Source organism: Zasmidium cellare, assembly GCF_010093935.1.
Source record: "Zasmidium cellare ATCC 36951 unplaced genomic scaffold M409scaffold_12, whole genome shotgun sequence".
Taxonomy (NCBI): domain Eukaryota; kingdom Fungi; phylum Ascomycota; class Dothideomycetes; order Mycosphaerellales; family Mycosphaerellaceae; genus Zasmidium; species Zasmidium cellare.
This window is the reverse complement of record NW_022986956.1, coordinates 434992-453484: the sequence shown is the minus strand read 5'-3', so window position 1 is coordinate 453484 and position 18493 is coordinate 434992. Positions and strand designations below refer to the sequence as shown.

Sequence of the window (18493 nt, the reverse complement as noted above, 5' to 3'; positions counted from 1 at the left end):
ATTCTGAGTATTCGGAACGAAATAGGCAACGAGCACGACCTCGGCAAGGTCCGTCATCAGACGCTGAGAGCTTTCGAGACCAAGGCGAGGATCATCGGCTGGAGTCAGTGCTCGCGTTGGAATAAACGGATCCTTGCGAGTTCCATATTCACGGAAAGCTCTTTCTACATGCATTGCAAGGAGGGAGGTTGACACCCAACCACGTTGGCATCGCGATTTGTGGAACAACCCAAGATTCGTCCGCATTGATCTGATAAGAGAATCCTTGACTCGGTGGGTCCATCCCACATCCTCGCTGTCGCAATGCATGCATGGCTGCTCACGAGACCCGGCGTACATGTCCGGTTCCGAACTCCCATTAAGAAAGCTTCGATAGCTCTGCACTCCTGTAGGAAGATTTCGAACTGTGACCTTGACCAAACCACAAACACCCTCGTCCAAAAAGAAGCTGATGTGAAGAACTGCGAAGCATCATTTGGGAGGAAAATCGACTCCATGACTATCTTGTAGAGCACTCAATCGAACGACAACTTCATGACCATTTCGCCCTCCCAAGCACCCTCTGGCGTAAACTCCTCGAGCCCGCTAATGCGAAGCACTCCGTCCCCAGGATCGACAGCCACTTCACCCACTTCACACGGCTGACCGGAAATCGTGAGTGACAATCCGGTCAGATGGCCAGGTACTCCAGCAAGTGTGACATTCGCAAGCGGCGGTGAAGACTTGTAAGTTCCGTTGATATGCGTCGACAAGACGCCGTCAGCATACTTGAACTGAACGAGTTTCGACTGCTCTGGCACCAGACTGTATCCATCGTCAAGGTACAGGCTGCCACTGGCTGTCTGATGGCTATCCAGAGCGACGAGGAGGCTGTACGAGCCATTTCTGGTTTCAGTCGTGGTATAGCCTGGCTGTTGAAGAGGTAGAATCGATCCACCACGGACATGGACGTTGATATGCTCGAGTGGAGCTTCCAAGGTGACATTCTCCTGCGGTTTGGCTTGCACTTCCTTTAAGGTGTACCAGTCATACCATCTCGTACCCTCGCCGATGCCTGGGAACACACCTCGTACAGTCTTTGCATTCGGAATAAGGACCGGTGTTACGAGGAGAGATGGACCGAGGAGAAACTGCGTATACGTGCCCTTAAGCGAGCGATCCTGAGGAAACTCCCACGCCAGTGCTCTCATCACAGCATCGCCCTTGGTGTGGGCGTGGTAGAACAGGGTATACATGTAATTCAACAGGCTGTAGCGAACAGCCATGACTCGTCTCGAAGCCTCTGCAACAGACGACCAGATGTATGCCTCTTGCGAAATGGTCGCCTTGACGTTGTGATTTCGATAAAACGGGAAAAAGGCACTCAGCTCCATCCAACGAGAACAGAGGTCGTAGTCGGTGTTGCCAGCGAATCCGCAAGTATCGGCTCCAAACATTGGAATTCCAGACATCATGAAGGTCAATGCTTGAGAGATCGAGAGGAACATGGAGCCCCAGGTCGAGGTGTTGTCCCCACCCCAGTGGCTTGTCGTTCGACCTGAACCCGCGAATGTCGAGCGGCCGACTGTGAATGGTCGTCTACCTGGAAAGACCGAGAGTAATGCATGATAGGTTGCATTGGAGATTTGCAGCCCGTAGACATTGTGCAATTCATACTCGGTAGTATTGGACGGATCATTGTGGGTGGCGTTCGGCGCGATGGCACTCTTAAGCAGTGAGTGCCCAGCTTGAACATGGTTGATGACATACGGTGGGAAGTTCAGGTTTCTAACACCAGGCGTTGGCTCCGTTCGCCCTTGAGTGGTTGTAGTCGCTACCGGGATGAGAGTTGTCGTTGAGAGCATCGATGCCTGGGATGCAGAGGCAGCGCTTGCAGAAGCGGCTTCTGTAGCATTGCTGATGTTGAAGCCTTCAGGATATCGGAAGTCGGCATTTCCGGGGTCATTTGGGAGCAAGAATGGCGGGTGTACTGGGTTCTCGTTCAAGCGTCCATTGCCGCACGATCCAACACAGAAGGAGGATGCTTCGCTCAGGTCAATCCAGATGCCATCGAAAGGCACATCTTTGAACCAGCTGAGGATCTCGTTGGTCCACCAATCCTGTGACTCTGGCAGTAGCCAATCCGCCCAGGAAGAGAAACCAGGCCAGTTATTCCCATAGTAGGGGTCGCCTGTAGTAGGGTCTCGAATGAAGATGCCCAGTTCTGCGCCTCGCTCCCAGGGTCCATATGCGTCGCTTTCGTTCTCAAGGTTGGGTGCGTAGATGTTGCTGTCGATAATGGGTACGTAGTACTGATTTGCCTGGTGAAGCTCGCTGATCCACTGCTGCATGCCCGCGGCCGGAAAGGTGTTGTTGTCGCTTGTAAAGTCCTTGTACAGGTCGTAGATGTCGATGTCGTTCCACAAGGCTTCAAGAGGAATATTGGCGTCCTTGTATCCCTTGGCGATATCTCGCATGACTGAGATATTCTCATACCCCCATCTCGTCTGATGGAAACCGAAGGTCCAGAACTGTTGCATAGCTGGAGTTCCGACACAGTCAACTTGAAACTGGCGGATGGTCTCTAGTGCACTCGAGCTGCCACTTTCATCTTGGCCACTCAGGAAGTACAAGTCGAAGCTGCCGCCCAGCGTACGGTATGTAATGTTGCCATCTCGAAGAAGCCATTCTTGACCATGGGCTACAAGCTGTCAGTGGCCAGTATTGAAAGGTAGGCTCTTGCTCATTCTCACCATTTCGAGCGTATACACCGTGCGAAGTAGTCTCTTTGCCTTCGTGGTACCTGGTCTCTTGGTAGAATGGAAATGTTCCATATACGTTTCCATCGACAGTATTGCCCGCATCCACTGCATAGAATGTCTGAGTGTGGTTGTTGCCTAGATGAAAGTCATGGATGTTTTCAGCAAGCCCGTAGACATTATAGCCCTGCGAAACCGTCAGTACCAAATGACAATTCAAGTCTGCAAAGGGAACTCATACATCGACCATATCTGTAGCCAGCTCGAGGAATTGATCTTCGTACACAATGACATGACCGTAAGTCGAGAAAAGCTCCTCTCCCGTCTCCGCGCGCAGCACACGAAATTGGAAGGTCGGGTCGTTAGTCCATTCAAACTTCAGACGACTCGTCTGTTCAGTGGTGTGACCATCACCCTCAGGCTCAGTGACGATGTCGGAGCTCAAGAGATACTGTGTACGATTGTTGTCACCAATGTATCTTGGATAGATCTTCACATTCAACCGATCTTGCGTTTGATATTGCACTTCCAGCAGCAAGTCGTCGATGTCGTTTCCAAAGGCCTGGCAGTGAGAGCCAGCAATCGTAAGCTCTGCATTGAAGCCGTCGGTGCTGTTGTGGACGTTGGACGCTGTATACCCTGGGCACTTCTGAGGATCGGGGGCTTGTGCATCGTAGATTGTAGGAGTAAGGCTTGGAGCAGCGTTGATCTGTGGGCTCAGCGTTGGGACTGGTCGTTCTGTGCCAGTCTGAGCTACTTCGAATCAGTACAACGAAGTACGCAAAGATCTTTCCAGATATACCCACCGTTCACGGCATACAATATGGCTAGGAACAAGGCTCCTGTGGCCGCCATCATGTTGTCGATATGGAGTAGGGAGTAAGGACCTTGTCAAAACCCAGACACGTGGAGAATATCACTTTAAAGGCCTACCTTGTTGGGCTCTGCCATCAGTGAGCTCAGTTCACGATCTTCCGCATACGAGTCGAGCTCTGCACAGGAACAAGTCTAGCTTCATGCACCCACAGCCTCCACCTCCACTTCCCCAAATGCCACCGAGGGGTACAGTAGGCCCGTATCCAATAGCATCGTCTTGAGTAAGCCCGAGACTGCGTCTTGTTCTCGTTTTCTTCCTGCTTTGCGGCGAGAGATTCAGCGAAAGCTGCCGCTCTGCCGCTCTTTTGTTTGGATGATGACATCCGCCGAGAGATGCAATCGGTCCTTCTGCATTTTGACTTCGAGGATCTGTCTTGGTTCCTCGAACCGTCAGCACTTCAGGCGGAATGCAAGCTCTCTTTCATGATCTCCTGGCACACAACGACCACACTGCCAGGCCTTCTCGATGATGTTGTAGGCGAACAGACCAAGAAGTTGTGAACAGTTCAGACTTTCACTTCGATTGTTTATTGACGTCATCGGAAAATCACAAAAGTCTAAATCAACCTCACGTTCCTCGTTACGAGGGCTAACTTCTTACAATGTATTCAATAAAATCGGCCAGAAAATACCAATCAAATGGCAGGCTTGAATGTACTCATCAGCGGTGTTGGCATTGCAGGCCCTGCTACAGCCTTCTTTCTCGCCAAAGCCGGAGCTAACGTAACAGTTGTTGAGAGAGCACCGGAGCCGCGGACTGGCGGTCAGAATGTCGACGTTCGAGGCCATGGACTGACAGTCATCCGTCGAATGGGTCTGGAGGAGACCGTTCGCAGCAAGACGACCCACGAGAAAGGCTTGAAGTTTGTGGATGCTCAGAACGTTAGCCGTGCTGAGTTTCCAATCGATGATGGCCAAGGATTCACATCCGATATTGAGATCATGAGAGGTGATCTTGGACTCATCCTCTATGAGGCTACGAGAGATAATGTGCGATACTTGTTTGGAGAAAGCGTCAAATCCATCAGCGAAAAGTCTGAGAAGGTCGAAGTCGACTTCGAGAACGGCTCGCCTACTATGTCATTCGACGTTATCGTTGCTGCAGACGGCTGGGCAAGCACAACAAGAAGATTGGCGTTTGATCCCAAAACCACACATGACTGTCTCAACGATCTAGGCCAATGGGCAGCTTGGTTCCGGATACCACACAAGGAGTCCGATAGCGATTGGGCTCGCTGGTACAATGCACCTGGCAAACGCATGATCTTGCTTCGACCGGATAATGCTCATGTCACCAGAGCTTCGTTGTGGGCGATGCCATCGGATGATCACATGGATAGCGTGGCAAGGAAGGGGATCGCCGAGCAGAAAGCGCATTGGAAACAGCTATTTCACGATGCCGGTTGGGAAGCTAAGAGAGTAGTAGGAGTGATGGAGCAAGCCAACGACTTCTACATGCAGAAGATTGCACAGGTGAATCTTCCCCACTGGTCAAGTGGTCGAACAGTCCTGATTGGCGATGCTGGCTACTGTCCGTCACCGATCACCGGCATGGGTACAACAGCAGCACTTGTTGGCGCATACATCCTAGCTGGAGAGCTCGCTCAAAAGCCGAAGGATATCTTCAAGGCGTTCCAGATGTATGAAGATCGAATGAAGCCTTTCATTAAAACAGCTCAAAAGCTAGCTCCTGGTGCTCCTAGTATGGCCAATCCTCAGACTCAATGGGGCATTCAGATTTTACACTGGTTCCTGGGGTTCATCGCCTGGTCTGGCATCTTGAAATGGATGGGTCCGTCGTTCAACCCTCCTGCCACGGGTATAGAGCTTCCCGACTACACGTTTGCGTAACGACTTACCTATTGTGCAATGAGATTCTGCTAGGCTCCTCGATGCTGGACAAAAGAATAATCAATAGAAATGGATAGAAGTCGTCCTCGATCTAATACTCGTTTGACCAGCTCGGTAAATTTCTAGCCCTCGTTTGCTGTCGTTTGTTCGCGTCGCACGACTCTGGGTCGCCAATCTGGGCGTGGGTGAGGGTGTTTTGGGGAGGATAACTTCGGTGCTCTTTGTGGCGGCCTGGGTGCTGAATGGCGGAATCTGCATCGTGATATTTGCGCTCATGCTTTTCATGGCCCCGCTCGCGGCATGGCAGGCGAAGAAGATAGCGGAAGAGGAGGAGAAAGCGCTGCGAGGAGCGGAGAAGATGGATTGAGCCTGGCAGAGTCTCTACAGATGCGGATACATGGGGGCGTGAAGTTATGCACCTTTGCGGTCATTGCGCGTATCTCACACATAAGCTAGTGCATGACCAACGAAGAGAAAGAGCTCCCAAAAACTAAATCGTAGCTTCCTCAATTCACATGCAAGCGTTGCGTGAGACATGCTCCCTTGTGAACGGCCCTTCTAGATGTTTGCACTGACCCACAAACCCAGCAGCAATCAATCCCCTCACTCATATATCATCCAAGCCAACGACACACCAGTCAACCAACTTCTAACAGCAGCCGACTCGGGGATGTCTCTGCAGAACATGTCCTTCTCAGCAACCACCAAATTCCTCCTCCGCGAAGGGATATACGGCCTCATTTGGCTCATCCTCCTCTTCCGCCCAGTCTTCACCTACATCATCCACCACGAACCAGTAATTCCACCACACCCTATGGTCCGCGAATCCACCATCCTCTTCCCTGTCTACGCCTGCGCTATCGACTTCATGCACTTCTGCATGTTATCCTTTGCCTTCTACTTCTGCCACGGTCTGAAAGCCTTCCAACTCTTCCCAGAGGATATCGCGGCGGAGTACCTCTGGCGCCAGACGGATCTCAGACGCGGCTTCGCTCGAGGATTCAAGCAGGAGCATTTCACGGCGTTCTGGTTTGCGTTTCGGGTTGCGACCAGGATGGGGACCGCGGCGTTGTTCTGTCACACGTTCGGGGCTTGGTACACTCCTTTCGATGTGCTGGCTTGGGTCATGTTTTGCGTGGATGTTCAGTACGTTATGCTGAATGTTCTGATCTTCCTGGGGCAGAGAGTAGGGGTGGATGTGGTGGCGTTGAGGACGGAATTCGAGCGCTATCTTGGCGCGTTCTTTTGAGAGCATCAATTCAGGAGGAACAAGATCATGCGTGTTTGTTTGGAACGGCACAAACTTTGTTGAGGGAAGTGGAATACAGGGGAAGCATCTTGTACCGCTTGATCAGGCACACAGCCTCACGCTAGCCTTCTAGAGCCCCAATCAGACTGCTCAAAGCGCATCACCCATTTCCATTCTCCTCAGTTACTAACATGGCATACTGCTCGACTTCAAAAGCACAATCCCTCTTCTCCGGCTTTAACGCTCGTACTATCTCCTGCTCCTCGCCTCAAAACCCAGATTCGCACCCTGCATCCACCTCCAACCACAAGACATCTTAAACATAGCCTCCCCCAAGCCCGGCGTAGCCCACAACCCCAACAGCAACAGGCCAGTTTCACCAGTCAAACTCCCATGCTAAGGCTGAATTTGGAGCAACGAGTCTTGATTGACTTCAAACAATCGCAGGACGTACAGGATCAAGACATGCATCCAGATTCGAAGAGCGGTAAGGATAGCTCAGAGCAACAAGGCAAGGGCGAGTCAGCTCCTGGGGGCCTTCACCTATGCAGCGACGAGACACGCTGCGATTGCGCTGCAATGCCTCAAAGCCCACAGCAAACAAGACAAAACCCGCAGACAAACGACCTCTATAGCCACCGATCTATCATCTATGCCCCACAACTTCTCCTTCCTCGCCCCCGTTCCCTCGCCATCCCCATCCCCTTCCCACTTACACAACCCCCTCCTTCACCAACTCCCCAACGCCCCTAACCAGATCCCCCTTCAAATCCTCCCACCCCTCCACACCCACACTAACCCTCAACAACTCCGGCTCCACGCCCCGATCACTCAACTTTCTCCACTCGATCAGACTCTCCACGCCGCCGAGACTAGTCGCATGATGGAAGAAATGCAATTTACTAGGCAGACGCTTCGCGAGCTCCGCGCTCTTCATCGAGATGCAGAACACAGGTCCATAGCCGTTGGGCATCTGCTGCGACAGCCAGGACATATCCTCCTGCTGAAGACTCGCGTGTTCGATCTTCGCAACGGTTTTCCGGACGTCGTCGCTTCCCGCACCCTTCTCCTCGCCTTTCAGACATCCCTCCAAAAACCGCACAAGCCTCTCCGCACTCTCACTCTGCCTCTTGACCCTCAACTCCAACGTCCGCAAACTCCTAACCCCCAGCCACCCCTCCAAACTCCCCATGACCGCCCCAAGAAACAACCTCTCCTCGAACATGCCCCAATAATCCTTCTCCCACCCCGCCCTATGCTTCCCGATCCCCACAACCCCACACAACATATCCGAATGCCCACCGAAATACTTCGTACCAGAATGCATCACGAAATCCACGCCCCATTTCCACGGATCCTGCAGCGGCGGCGGCGCAAACGTCGAGTCGAGCGTCAACACCGCCCCTCGCTTATGTGCCTTCTCCGCAAACGCAGCGATATGATATGCCTCTCCCGTGGGATTCACAGGCGTCTCGAGATGCACCACGTCGCCCTTTCCCAAACCCGCCTCATCCCAGCTCTTCTCGTCGAAGATATCCACGATTTTGCAGTTTGTCAATTTTTGATAGACTTTGAGAACTCCGTGGCATCCGTGGTATCCCTTCCCGATCGCGACGACTTTGGGTTTCAGCCACACGAGCAGGGCGTGGAACGCTGATAGGCCGGAACTGTATGTCAGACAAGGAGCTTCGAGGAGCTGGCTGAGGATCAGTTCGAGCCGTGAGGCGTTGGGGGCTGTCAGGCGGGAGTAGATGTGTGCGTCGCCGCGGACGGGGCCGCCTGGTGGGAAGAGAGAGGGGATTTCGACTTCGTGTTCGGGGACGAGGTTGTCGGGATTCGAGGCATAGCGGTAAGTGGTGGAGACGTGGAGAGCTGGGGCGACGTCCTGGTAGTAGTTTATGGGGTTATCGGCGTGGATGCCTAGGGTGGAGACGGAGAGGTTGGACGGGTTGGAGGAGTCGGGGACGGAGATATCGTTCTTTTCTGCATTGTTGGGCGCCATCGTGGTAGTGTAGGTCAGTCGCAGAAGTAGAAGGAAAAGAAAGAAGATATAAGAAACGGCAGAGGCGGATGGTATGATTTGTCGTGATTGTGTCTTGTGTCGAGGGGTAGATACCTGGTACCTTGCAGCTCTTTTCTGGCCCCACCATTCATCCCACTTCGCTCGAGTGACCTCACCTGTACTTTTCATAGGGCGTACAGCCCGAGCCTCACACGCCCTCTATACCCTGTCCAACTCATTCTTCCCGCCAAAACGCTTCATTCCGATCTCCAGACGCCTGGCCCAGAGCTTCGATTGGGTGGTATAATGCAGTGTAAGTATGTGCAAAGAAAAAAGGCAGCGAGCGTTATCGGGTCGTTAATGTCGTCTCAAATGCGTCGCTTGAGAGTTATGCCACGAGAAACACTCGTGGCAGCAGGCAGGGCTTGAGCGAAACGATCGCGGTCTGCGAAGGAGATTAGTGAGCGTGAAACAGCATCACGATCTAACAGGACAAACATACCTTGCTCCGTCTCAAACCCTACAGTAATGTCGTCATGCTCTTCAGCATATTCGAGACCTTCCAAGTTAATGAAACGTCTCTTGTCCTCGCTCTCTTCGCTCGGTAGAGTGAACTTGGCATCGACCATTTTGACACCCCATTTCTTGTTCTTGTTATCGCCCTTGACGCTCTCGAAAACGTCGGTCGACTTGATCTGGAAGCAGAGTGCATCTGCATGGCTGAAGTCCTCCATGAATGCGATGAGCTGCACCACTGCTCCCTGGGAGACGACTTGAAGACGAACATTCGACGCCTCCCACTTCTTGTAGATCGGAACAACCATGCGTCGCCGCGAAATGCCAAAGTTGCTGGCGAGTCCATCATATCGAACAGTAAAGCCTGTGATCGACGCTTGGAATGCGTGAAGGTCGGCCAGGGTGGCAAAGGTGAACGTGCGGATGGTCTGTTGTTGCATGATGATTTGAAGCAGTTGTCCACATCCGTTGGCAACGTCTTGCGGCGAGTACCTCGTATCAATGGACATCGTCAAATCCTCCTGGGGCTCGCGCAGAATCTGCACCGTCGGGGTGTCGGTCACTGGCAGGCGCAAAAACAGCTCTCCCTTGCCCAGGTTTAGTCGATCTGTTATACATCCACTCGCATGTCTGGCGACTATCCGCAGATTCTCCGACTCCACTGTTTTGGCTATCCTGCTGTTGGGGTCGTCTGACAGCGCATTCGTAACGCCCAGCTTCTGCCACTGCAGGCTGCGAAGGGCAGGGTGGGCTGATTGTGAGAAGCCTTCAGACTGGGACGCCGGCTCGATGTTGAGGCTCGTTAGAGTCATCCTGCCAACAATCGTCTCATCCGGGCCAACAGTCAATCCGTTGAGCACATCGTACAGCGCCTGTCGACTGCCACCGTCGGGGAAGACCAGTAGCATTCGGCACTGCCTATTCTCTTCTCGGACACGGATGACCATGGCAGTCTGGCCATTGGCCGTAGAATCGGTCAAGTACTCAAAGAAGAGCGGCGCTCCACGGCAAACCTCATGGCTGGCACTGCTCAACGTCTTGTGGCCAGGCTCAGTAATCAGTAGCATGCGGAAACCGCGGTGCACCTTACGCATGCCGCTGCCATCCGTGTGAGTGCCCATCTTCTCGAAAATGAGGGCCGTGCATGCTTTCAGCTTATCTGCAGGGAATGCGCTGGAGTTTGAAGAGTCGGCATATTGCAGCTCAGCAAGTCGAGCTTCATGGACCAGCTTCTCGTCAGGCTCAGTTCGCAGACTCTTCTCCACTTTGCGTGCATATTCGGACAAGTTCCAGACGGCACGGAAGTCACGCTCTTGCATTCGAACGCTCAAATCGAAGCCTCGAGGTAGTCTGATTGACATGCCGAATGCGCTGGCTTTCCAAGACACATCGGACCATGTCAATGACCGCTTGTCGACTTGCTTGGGCGAGATTCTGATGTTGACGAGGTTGGTCTGACTAGCAATAGTCAAGCTCGTTTGGTATTCTCTTCGGCCCCGCAGCACAGTCATGATGCATGGCAGAACAATCCTGTCCGTGTCCGCTTCGTCGGTGTTGATGAAGACTTCGACCGGGAACCGGCCATAGCAAAACGTCTCTCTAGTATCGCTGAGGGGCATCATCTGATATGGGTCCACGGTCGGCGTGGTATCGTCAATGAGGAGCGAGTTTCGAGCGTTCCCGCCAAGCGCTGCAGCAGCATCCGGCGTGAAACGTGGGTATTCCAACCAGATTCGTGTATCCTGTCCTTGAATGAGAGACTGCGTTGGCGGTAGCAGATGATTCTTGGCCATGGACAAACAGAGCGGTTTGAGATGCGCTCGAATGGCTGCGATAGACCGCCTGAGCAACGACTCCAGACCATCTCCAGAACGTGCGCTTTGAGGGCTCGGTTCGTCGGCAAAATCATATGCCTCCAACGGATCAGACAATATCCACCAAGCCTTGGCCAGATCCACATGTGCTTGTGTGAGTAGTTCTCGGCGATCATCAGGTCGTCGCTGTTGCAGCATCTGCTCGAGGCCTGCCTTGCCCTTCAAATACCACCATAGAGCAGCTCTTAACCATGAATCAGGACTACACCGATCCGAAGGTAGCTCCTTCTCAGCAGTAAGTTTGAATACACCTTTCATGTGTGCTACGCGCCCCGCGAAATCTGCGAAAGCAGCGTCAGCAGCTGGGTTTCCATGCTCTGGTGGCATTGGCGATACGGCAGGTCGTCCAAGTGAGTGGTTTGACGCCGATGATCCAGGTCGCTCTGCATCCTCTTGACGAAGTTGTGCAGCTGGAGACTTGACCGGTTGCGATTGATTGACTCTGGGGGCAGCGAAGTAGTCCTCGGGGCTCCCGCGTGGCCTTGGTGATGGTCCAGATGGGGACACACCGGGCCTTCCAGGACCAAGTAACGAAGATCGAGGGCTCTGGTTCTGAGGGCTTTGGTTATATTGTGGATTCTGGTAGCGAGGCGAAGGCGGCTGTTGCTGCGAAACAGAGTTCGTTGGGTGCAGCATCTTTGGTGAAGAAGTACCGTCTCTCGATCCAGTCCTTGAGTGTGATGCGCTAGGGGCGAACATGTTGAGGCTGGTGGAGGAGCCATTTGGCCTACTAAACATTGCAGCTGGCTTCTCGAGCCGGTCTCCTTCCAGCTTCTCCAATGCGGTGGCAGACTCGAACAGGCGATCACGCAACCCTGGCGATCTGGACCGATCCCGCGATGATGTATCTGATGGCACTCTCATGTTTTGTGAAGGGGCGGATGGCGGAGGCGCTGGTCTTAAGGGGATGAGGCTACCCTCCGGCGGCTGCATTGTGCGCATGTAGTTCCCGTCGCGGGATGACACTCTCTGATGCCCTTGCGGATGAGGTTGCGAGATTTGCGGTACACGGTGCTCAGTAGAAGTGTTTCGTGAAGCTGGAAGCTGTTCTCTAGACTCATTCCTCGGCGGATACTGGTAAGGATCTGTAGGTTGTTGCGAGCGTGGCGGCCTGGCGGTCTGTCGCAAGGACTGAGGCTGCGACTGTGGAATCTGTTCAGGAGCAGTCTCTCTCGAATGCCTCTTGGTGTATTTGGGATCATCAAAAGGATTGAGTCCACCAGGGGTAATCGCTGTCTCCGGCGTCAACCCAGAATCTGGAGGCGAGAAAGTTTCCGGCTGAAAAGTCCCAACCGACGACGAGGTCGACTGCTGCGTTGAATACATCGGCTGCTGGAAATTGATTTGTGAAGGTGCAGGATGACTGCTTTGAGGAGGGCTGTCATCATCCTCCTGGTCCTCGTTCTGAATAAGCATACTCGCTCGCCTAAACATCATGCCTTCGTTAGCGCTCATCTCCCTCCGCTTTTGCGCTACTGGAGATGCTGCGTCTTTGGGCGAGAGTCCCGCATATGTTTTCCTCGAAAAGTTCTCTGGGTGTGCGCTGGCCGGTGCTGGCTCTGGTTTTCTATCGTTGAAGGTCGTGACAACAGTCGGGCGATCTCTTGACCTCGGTCTCTCAGTCTCCGTCTGTCTGTCGAAGCCTCCCATAATCGCATCCAGTCGATCAACCGGCGTATCCAACGGCGTAGTATGGTCCATATCATGATCACTGAAACCAGTGGGTGTTCTACCCAAACTTGGCTTGTGAACATCTGGCTGTCCCAAGGGCGGTGAAGCATGCTTCCTCTGCACAGGCGGCGAGAACTCATTATGCGACGTCTGCGCCCTACGCAGCGGCTGAGGCACAAAATTGTCCTCATCCTCCTGTATCCTCTGCGGCGGCTGCTCTCTCGCCGGCTGTATCGGTGGCGATTTTGGCCCACGTCCAAAGTCGATAGATCCAGGCTTCCTATCCGACACCGACCTGCTCACCATGGCCTTCAACCTCGAGATCTCCCGGGGTGGATCCGCCGCATCATCGCCTCCCTCGCCAATAATCTCCGGCACGGTCTTGACAAAGCTCACCGTCAACCCTTTCCTCCTCTTAGGCTTGGTAAAAGTGGTCTGCGGCAGCGGACTGGCCTCGTCGGCGCGGCGAACCTCGTGGGCATCGGGCCAACGCTTGGCGATGGCGATGTCGATTTTGGGGACATTCTTCTCGGTGCTGGGTTTGAGGAAGTCGACGACGTCTTCGTTGAGCTTGAAGGTGCCCTGCCGGCCTGCGGCGCCCGAGTCGTCCTCCTTGAATATCTTGCCCCACTTGCTCTTCTTCAGGAAGCGCGAGCCCTTGGCGGATTTGGCGGCGCTGTCGTCGTCGGCCATGTTCGGTGCCGGGGTGTGGAGGCGGTGGTGAGTGGTGGGTGGGTGGGAGAAGGGTGGCCAGCACCGGTGAATGGGGCAGACAGACGAGCGTGAGGTTACGTCGCCCTGAGTGTTTCAATGCGCTCGCGTGTTCAACTGCACCACATCCCAGCAGCGGCGGTCGGTCGGTGGGCCGTGTGTCGGGCTTGCCTCGCTCAGGGTCTGGAGAAAGCTGTGCCGCTCAATCAATTCCTAATCAATGTATTGAACAACGCGAAACATGAAACAGAAGATCAACATTCAAGCAACAACAAGAAAAGTCGACCACGCCAAGACGGTGGTACAGAAACTCGGTTGTGATACGGAGGCTGAAATAATGCCGTATTCATCACTCGACATGCACGAGATCGGGTCCGGTCAGGTCTGGCGCTTCGACTTGCTTGTATGTAAGCAACGCGACCCATGCAGGGTCTGGTACGGGGCGGGATTAAAATTAGAGGAGCTTTTGATTGGCTGAATGAATGTCCATCAAATGCCGGCGCCAGCAAGCCAAACCGTGAAACGAGTTCTGTGACACGAGCGACGAAGACCGGTTGAACAGGTTCAACGTACACTTTGTGAAAAGTGTTCTTCTTCTGCACATGTCTCACTTCTCCTCACCAACACCAACATCTGCCTCACTGCATGCATGATCCCTCTGCAGCCACTATCGCTTCGTACAGTCAGGTAGCGAGGGCGTGAGTCCCGGCCCTGCTGCATCGCTACATGCAAAATGCGGCCGATGGCTATATTCTTCGCTTGCCGCGGAAAAATATTTTGAGATACGAGAGTCTGGGCCTTCTCGGGGTGATAAGTGCGGAAGATCTTGCGAACTCGCAGCTTCGGCTACGAGCAATCAAGGACATTGCTCGTGATCTACATATCAGCTCGAGACTGCATTCTGCTCTACGCTGACATGCTCCTTCTCAGATACTTCCATTTTCTGCATGGCTTTTTCGTCCAACTCGTCAACGTCGACCCATTTTGTGAACTTTCGGGCTGGCAGTCGAGCCTGGAACATTTGATCCAGCTGGGCCGGGGTCCTGCCTTTGCAATTTGGAAACCACAGATACGAGACTACCAAGCCGAAGAACATGACTCCCGCGAAAATGACATAGACCTTAGCTCCAAGGTTGCCTTCATCCGGATTCGTGATGTATGGCAGCACGTAGGTGACCAGGAGACTTGTCAGGGAAATCGAAAGCAAAACGAAGCCGTTGGTGACGGTCCGGAGACGGGCTGTGGGCAACTCGGCTGCGTTCAGCCAGGTCAGCGGGCCCATGGTCATGTAGAAGTAAAAGCCAAAGAAGAGAAGTAAGGCGGCGATGCCTTTGGAGACACCAGCCGTCGGAGGGGTGACGAAACCCAATGCTCCAACAGTGATGTCGATGGCGAAAAGGCCGGCGAAGGACAGTAGCATGATGGTTCTCTGCGAAATGACTGTGACCAGACCGAGTCCAACTACACCGCCACCAAGGACCAAGACGTACAGGCCGAATGTGAGTGCATACGGACTACCTGTGTGCAATCCAGCCAGGAAGACAGTAGCGTAAGCCGCGGCGAAGATCGAACCAGAGAATTGCTGGATGACACCAAGGAAAGAGGCGAGCAATGTTCGCCGCAGGTTGCTTCCTTGAAACATCTCGATCCATCGGACACTCTCTTCGTTCAGCCTTAGCCGGCTTTGCTGTCTGAGAGTGTCCAGCTCGTCGAGGATCTCAGCTTCCGTATAGCAATGGCGAACTTGGCGGAGACTGGTCTCGGCTCCAGCGTCGTCTCCTTTGATGAGATAGGTTGTTGGCGAGTCACGCACCCACAGCAGAAGGACTCCTTGCAAAAGTGGCCAGAACATCTGAATGCCCATGGGGATCCGGTATGCAGCGGATGTGGTATAAGCGTGCGTACCCCAGCCAACTCCAGCTGCAAGTACAGAGGCGATTCCGGTCCCCACCACAGATAGACATCCCACAAGGCCGCGAAGAGGTACTGGAGCCAATTCGATAGAGAGTGTGGCCGCCATGGAGACCATGACGAAGTAGCCAAAGTCTGGGAGAAGGTAAGTCCGGTTTTTCGAATGCAAAGACGGCTGCAGACTCACTAGCAACTGTCAATCCGACTGTGAGCATCGCAACCGAGCTTGAACCCGTCTGAAGTGCTGTCCCAAGTAGCGTCGCCGCACATCCAAGCCATGAGGTATTGCGTCTTCCCCAGCGAGTCCCACAGTATGCGCAGACGAATAGACCAGGAACTCCAGCGCTGGTGCGGATTGCCGTGATGATGGATTGTTGACTGGACGTCAGGTAGGGAGCTCCGGCCTCATTCACGCTTCCAAAAGTGTCTAAGAATGCCGGCATGGGCAGGCAGACGGCGATAACTGAGGCATCGTAGCCGAAGCAGACGTAGGCGATGTTGAGGGTAAGGACTGCGTTCTCTCATATCAGCACACGTCCAGCACGCAAGATGACTGGAGCGATAGCAACACTGTCTCACCATTGAAAATCAGCCGCTTATTATGGCGAAGCTGGAAAAACAAGCTGCGACCAGGCTGAGTATCCATGCTGTGTATCCAGATCCTGAGATGAGTTGTTCCAGCTGCATGGATTCACGTTCCCCAGGAAATCCAGCCTTGGCTCAACTATATGTTCTGTTGGGGACCGTAGCCGCAGCCATAGCCTATGGCGCGGCTTTGGCTTCCTGTCGATCACAAGCCAGGAACCGCGTTGTGCGGGGTACAGGTTCGCCCCAGGTTCTCCATCAGATCCAAGTCGCAAATGGAAGGCGGCTGCTATAGGATTGCATGGAGGTCGAGTCCAGGAAGTTCTAGTATCCGTTCTTCTAGACTCAATTCCATCGGTCTCTTGAATGTGCTTGCAGCCGTTGCAGCCGGCGATATGCATGGATCGGAACGGTCTTGTGCCGCAAGCAAAGGACGAATGGTGCCTTTGTGTATGTTTCCTGGCATGCGGACGTGGCTGGGTCAAGGTAATGAGTCTGGAGGCTTGAAAGTTGTGTTGGCTATAGGCATTGGAGGAGTCTTCGAGATTGTAGAACGGACTGGGGCCGGGGAGATTGCGGGGGGCGCGGCTTGGCACTCCTTCAATCACCAGCTGACTAACGCTGGAGCACTCCGGTGCCCTAGATGGAGATTCCCGTTATCTCCGCATCAACTTCACCTCCTCTTCACGAAGCCTCGTCTTGACATACTTCTTGGCAGCGAGCTCTGTACTACCAGCGATAGCCATGCTCAGCGGTGATTACCATGAATGTGGAACACATCGCTCAAGGACAGCCGACTAAGCAGATGTCTTCTACCCCTAGAAGCTCGGCAGTCCGGAAACGACAGACGGCTTGTCAACGATGTCACGGCCGCCGTATCAAGTGTGATGCTGGGATGCATGGAGTTCCGTGCTCGACTTGCAAGAGCAAAGGTGCAGCCACAGCACAGTCATGTCAACTGCTGCAATCGAAACGCAGAAGGTCTTGCAGGACTACCACATCATGTCTAGAATGCTACTGATCCCACCCTTCACAGAGGCCCAAATGGACGTTACACGACTCCAGGGGCTGTTGCAGGTGTCCAGGAACCCGTATCGAGTGCACCCAACAGGAGCGTACCCGCCACGCCAACTGACATTCAAAGATCAGAACAAGAGCCTACGACGAACTTCGACCTTGCCGAGCTGTATGCCGAGCAGCATGTCTCATACAGCCCATATAATAAGACATCGCCAGCCGGCTCCGCTGTTACAGCTCATAATTGGTACTCGGCATATGTCAACTTCCATAGCGCCAGCTTTCGCAGGACCGCCGACGAGCCCACCACTCCAAGCTCTCTGGAAGATACCACTTCAAAGTTGTCCAACCTTGAGCTTTGGAACAAACGGCAATACCCGCCTGCCCTGGTGCATGATCTGGTTCAAGTTTACATGGACGAGTTTCACACCCTCTGTCCTATTCTCGACAAGCATCACTTCCTCGCTACCCTTCGAAACGGCACGGTCTCGTCAACTCTCATGAGCTGCGTCCTATTCATCGCCACTGTGCATTGCGATGCTGCCACGATTACAACACGAATGGGCTTTGCGGATCGTGTCGAGGCTTGCGACGCCCACTTCAGTGACGCATGTGCAGCCTTCGATGCCGATCGGGAAATGCCTCGTCCCACGCTCATCGTGTGCGCTTTTCTTCTGCACTACTGGTTTGGCAGACCCTCGATGTATCGCGACGCTGCATGGTGGTTGGGAACCGCTATCAGGACTGCGCAGTCCCTGCGATACCACCGCACCGATGGGACAGAAGATTCGACAGACAACTCGGCCCAAAGACGGGTCTGGTGGTGTCTATATGTACGCAAAAACCGAAACCCCTCAAAATCCGTAAGGCAGTTAACACCGCAACAGATCCGAGACCGTCAAGTCTCGTTGTCCATGGGTAGTCCATTGATCATCAATGATCTAGACTGCGATGTGGAGCTTCCCCGACCGCAAGACTTCAACGACGACGAGTCCACAACTGCCCGGTACATTCGTTTACAGGCTGAACTTAACAGAACCAGTGAGCTATCACGGCATAAAACGCATCTTTTTCGTCCACTGACCCACACACAGCTTCGTTACTGTTCTATCGTCACTGCTCACCAACTCGATTACGTTTGGTGAAAGATCCAGAGGTTTGTATGCAAGCTTGCGCAGACATCTTGGAGCATCTCTCTTTGTGGCAAGCATCGGCTGAGAGCTGGTCATGTTGGAACCGTATACACCGTCTTAGCCTCCTCCTCAAAGTCTGCCATGAGTGAGTACAGAATTCCTCATCAGCCGCCACATCCCATTCGCTGACAGGCATAAACAGATACTATACCATCACTCTCCTACAGCGCCTACGAAGACATTGTGCCGATCCAAGCCAACGCCTGGCTGTGACTGACACTCTACGAGAAGCCGCTCTACGCATGACCGAACTTGTGGACGAATCATTGCTCCACTGTATAGCGGAGCAGCTTCCACTG

General features: G+C 53.5%; 7 protein-coding genes across 7 annotated transcripts; 3 read left to right on the top strand and 4 right to left on the bottom strand.

Annotated features, from left to right (window-relative positions):
• Window positions 1-515: 515 nt before the first annotated feature.
• Window positions 516-3593, bottom strand: M409DRAFT_21279 (glycoside hydrolase family 31 protein; the record flags this gene model as incomplete). The annotated part of the gene is made up of 4 exons (XM_033805784.1): window positions 516-2680; window positions 2733-2925; window positions 2980-3491; window positions 3545-3593. The coding sequence occupies 4 exons, from the start codon at window positions 3591-3593 to the stop codon at window positions 516-518; spliced, it is 2919 nt and encodes a 972-aa protein (XP_033669418.1).
• A 660-nt stretch (window positions 3594-4253) lies between these two features.
• On the top strand, window positions 4254-5465 carry M409DRAFT_53191 (uncharacterized protein; the record flags this gene model as incomplete). The annotated part of the gene is made up of 1 exon (XM_033812299.1): window positions 4254-5465. One exon carries the CDS (start codon window positions 4254-4256, stop codon window positions 5463-5465), a length of 1212 nt encoding a protein of 403 aa, XP_033669417.1.
• A 685-nt stretch (window positions 5466-6150) lies between these two features.
• M409DRAFT_53190 (uncharacterized protein) lies at window positions 6151-6714 on the top strand (the record flags this gene model as incomplete). The annotated part of the gene is made up of 1 exon (XM_033812298.1): window positions 6151-6714. The coding sequence occupies one exon, from the start codon at window positions 6151-6153 to the stop codon at window positions 6712-6714; it is 564 nt and encodes a 187-aa protein (XP_033669416.1).
• Window positions 6715-7426: 712 nt separating this feature from the next.
• Window positions 7427-8716, bottom strand: M409DRAFT_21276 (uncharacterized protein; the record flags this gene model as incomplete). Its single annotated transcript, XM_033805783.1, has 1 exon — window positions 7427-8716. The coding sequence occupies one exon, from the start codon at window positions 8714-8716 to the stop codon at window positions 7427-7429; it is 1290 nt and encodes a 429-aa protein (XP_033669415.1).
• Window positions 8717-9084: 368 nt separating this feature from the next.
• M409DRAFT_53188 (uncharacterized protein) lies at window positions 9085-13470 on the bottom strand (the record flags this gene model as incomplete). The annotated part of the gene is made up of 2 exons (XM_033812297.1): window positions 9085-9161; window positions 9219-13470. The coding sequence occupies 2 exons, from the start codon at window positions 13468-13470 to the stop codon at window positions 9085-9087; spliced, it is 4329 nt and encodes a 1442-aa protein (XP_033669414.1).
• Window positions 13471-14371: 901 nt separating this feature from the next.
• Window positions 14372-15842, bottom strand: M409DRAFT_65469 (uncharacterized protein; the record flags this gene model as incomplete). The annotated part of the gene is made up of 2 exons (XM_033816524.1): window positions 14372-15534; window positions 15587-15842. 2 exons carry the CDS (start codon window positions 15840-15842, stop codon window positions 14372-14374), a joined length of 1419 nt encoding a protein of 472 aa, XP_033669413.1.
• A 1093-nt stretch (window positions 15843-16935) lies between these two features.
• Window positions 16936-18407, top strand: M409DRAFT_21273 (uncharacterized protein; the record flags this gene model as incomplete). The annotated part of the gene is made up of 6 exons (XM_033805782.1): window positions 16936-17075; window positions 17129-17834; window positions 17889-18042; window positions 18096-18157; window positions 18210-18279; window positions 18337-18407. The coding sequence occupies 6 exons, from the start codon at window positions 16936-16938 to the stop codon at window positions 18405-18407; spliced, it is 1203 nt and encodes a 400-aa protein (XP_033669412.1).
• Between the last annotated feature and the right edge of the window lie 86 nt (window positions 18408-18493).